Source organism: Macrobrachium nipponense, chromosome 26 (assembly GCF_015104395.2).
Source record: "Macrobrachium nipponense isolate FS-2020 chromosome 26, ASM1510439v2, whole genome shotgun sequence".
NCBI lineage: Eukaryota > Metazoa > Arthropoda > Malacostraca > Decapoda > Palaemonidae > Macrobrachium > Macrobrachium nipponense.
The window spans coordinates 30,286,164-30,288,182 of record NC_087215.1 but is presented as its reverse complement, the minus strand read 5'-3'; the positions used below and the strand labels follow the sequence as shown (position 1 = coordinate 30,288,182).

Genomic DNA, 2,019 nt, shown 5'->3' with positions numbered 1-2,019 from the left:
TCCATCATCTTTTGGAGTTTTCCTGATTACTCTGTTTACAATATCTAAATTTTTTTCAACATGAGAATCAGATATTGTATACTATATATATATATATATATATATATATATATAGTGCGTGTGCGTCCGGATTATACAGAAGGTTTTAAAGACCGGGATATTTCATCCAGCATCGTTTATCTTACTTTTTGTCACGCAAATAGTATATCCTAATCCTAACGAATAATTCTACTAAGAACGAGCATAAAGAATAGGATGGCCCTTTTGCCAGTTACCTGACCTCAGGTCCCTTTTGTATTGATAACGGAGATAGGGGAAAAACAGGTCTCCCTCCAGTAGGACTTCTTCTGAGATGAGGTTGGCCTTGTCACCTTCCCCTTAGTAGATGACCTTCCCCAGGCGGACTCTGGTAGAATGTTTCTTCTTCTTGACCGCCTAAATAATACCTCTTTCCTCTCTCCCTCACTCCACCCTAAAACCCATCTCTCCGTCCTGTTCGTATAAAAGGACCCGAAACTCGGCTCCTTAACATCATTCGTCTGAGGTTTCCAGCACCATGAAGTCAGTAAGTGACAGGACAGATATTCCGGAATCTGCTGCATTCCTGCACCTGATTCTTAAAGAACCATTATTCTCGGAACTTAAAAATGACTATTCTTCAGAATTGCTGTGTCATGTCCTCAGAGTTGATGGGACTCAAGGGTCATATTTCTACGATCCAAAAATAACATTTCTTAGGATTTCCAAGATCTAAGGGAAAGTTTATTTGAACTGATTTCCTTCTAATCTTTTAAAGAAGAAGAGACTATAGTTTCGAGGAATGAGATTTTGTCAGTTAATCTGCTTTAATTAACCCGTTGATTTTAAGTTAAAGGTAAATGGGCAAAAATTACTATAGTTTTTTACTTGATAATTTCCCAAATGAAGTCAAAAGGTCTGATCATTCGATGATGTTTTGTTAACAAACACGCATCGACTGAATCGTTATCACATTCATGCCCCGGCGTCGATATGAAAAGGGGTAATTTTTTAGCAGCGATTCAGAAAGGATGACGCCAGACATATGTTTTCATTCTCTTCTTCTTTTCCACAGGCGATCGTCGTCTTCCTGGGCCTGGTGGCCGTGTCCCTGGCCTCTCCCCAAATCCAGGACCGCGTCGTGGCCCTCCTGCGGGACGACAGAGTCGACCAGGGCGACGGCAACTTCAACTACGCCTTTGCCGCCGACAACGGCCTCGAGATGGAGGTGTCCGGCGCCCCAGGGGCCGAAGGTGCCGTCAGCATGAGAGGATATTATGTGTGAGTCGCTTCTCGAAGGAGGATCTCAAACGTCTCCTCTGCTTTCAATTATATCCTTCTCGGCTTCAGCCAATTTCCTCTCACGAAAAAAAAAACATTAAAAATAGAAAGATCCTCTCATTGAAAACATCTGGATCTAGAAATGTCATCTGGAAGCGAAATCCAAAGGAATAATTAAAACTTGCATTTTTTTCTTTTTTTTTTTTTCCTTTCCAGACTGCCCCTGGAATCTGGAGGAGTCACCCGCGTTGAGTTCGTGGCCGACGGAGCTGGATTCCAGCCTTCCAGCGACATCCTGCCAACTCCTCACCCTCTCCCTGAACACGTCCGGGAACTGCTCAGCATTGCTGAGGAATTCCGCAGACAGGGAGTCCAGTTCCGCGACAAGGGAGTTCCTTTCGAGACAAGGACGACGCATCAACTAAACGTTACTTTCCAGGAATTCTAGTTGGAAGGAAGATCTTCCAGACTGTTATAAGGACCTCAACGTTTGATTATATCGAAAACACAACGAAGGTCCGACGAACAGTTAAATAGCGTGTATGAAATAAATGTAAAAGTATGCAAATATATCTCTTCTCCAGACTTCATGAAAGTATTTGTCTCATTACTCATGATCTCTTGAAAATTCCCTTCTTCCGTTTTCTCCTCTGCCTGAAGGAGGCCCTCAACTTCTCAGAGGAAGTATTTCTCCGCCTATCTCGTTACCTTCTACCTTGA

The 2,019-nt window shown here is 42.8% G+C and overlaps 1 protein-coding gene across 1 annotated transcript; it reads left to right on the top strand.

The window, feature by feature from the left end:
* Positions 1 to 491: 491 nt before the first annotated feature.
* Positions 492 to 1,747, top strand: LOC135199615 (cuticle protein AMP2-like). Its single transcript, XM_064227773.1, has 3 exons — positions 492 to 565; positions 1,094 to 1,299; positions 1,516 to 1,747. The coding sequence occupies exons 1-3, from the start codon at positions 557 to 559 to the stop codon at positions 1,745 to 1,747; spliced, it is 447 nt and encodes a 148-aa protein (XP_064083843.1). The 5' UTR covers positions 492 to 556.
* The last annotated feature ends 272 nt before the right edge of the window (positions 1,748 to 2,019 follow it).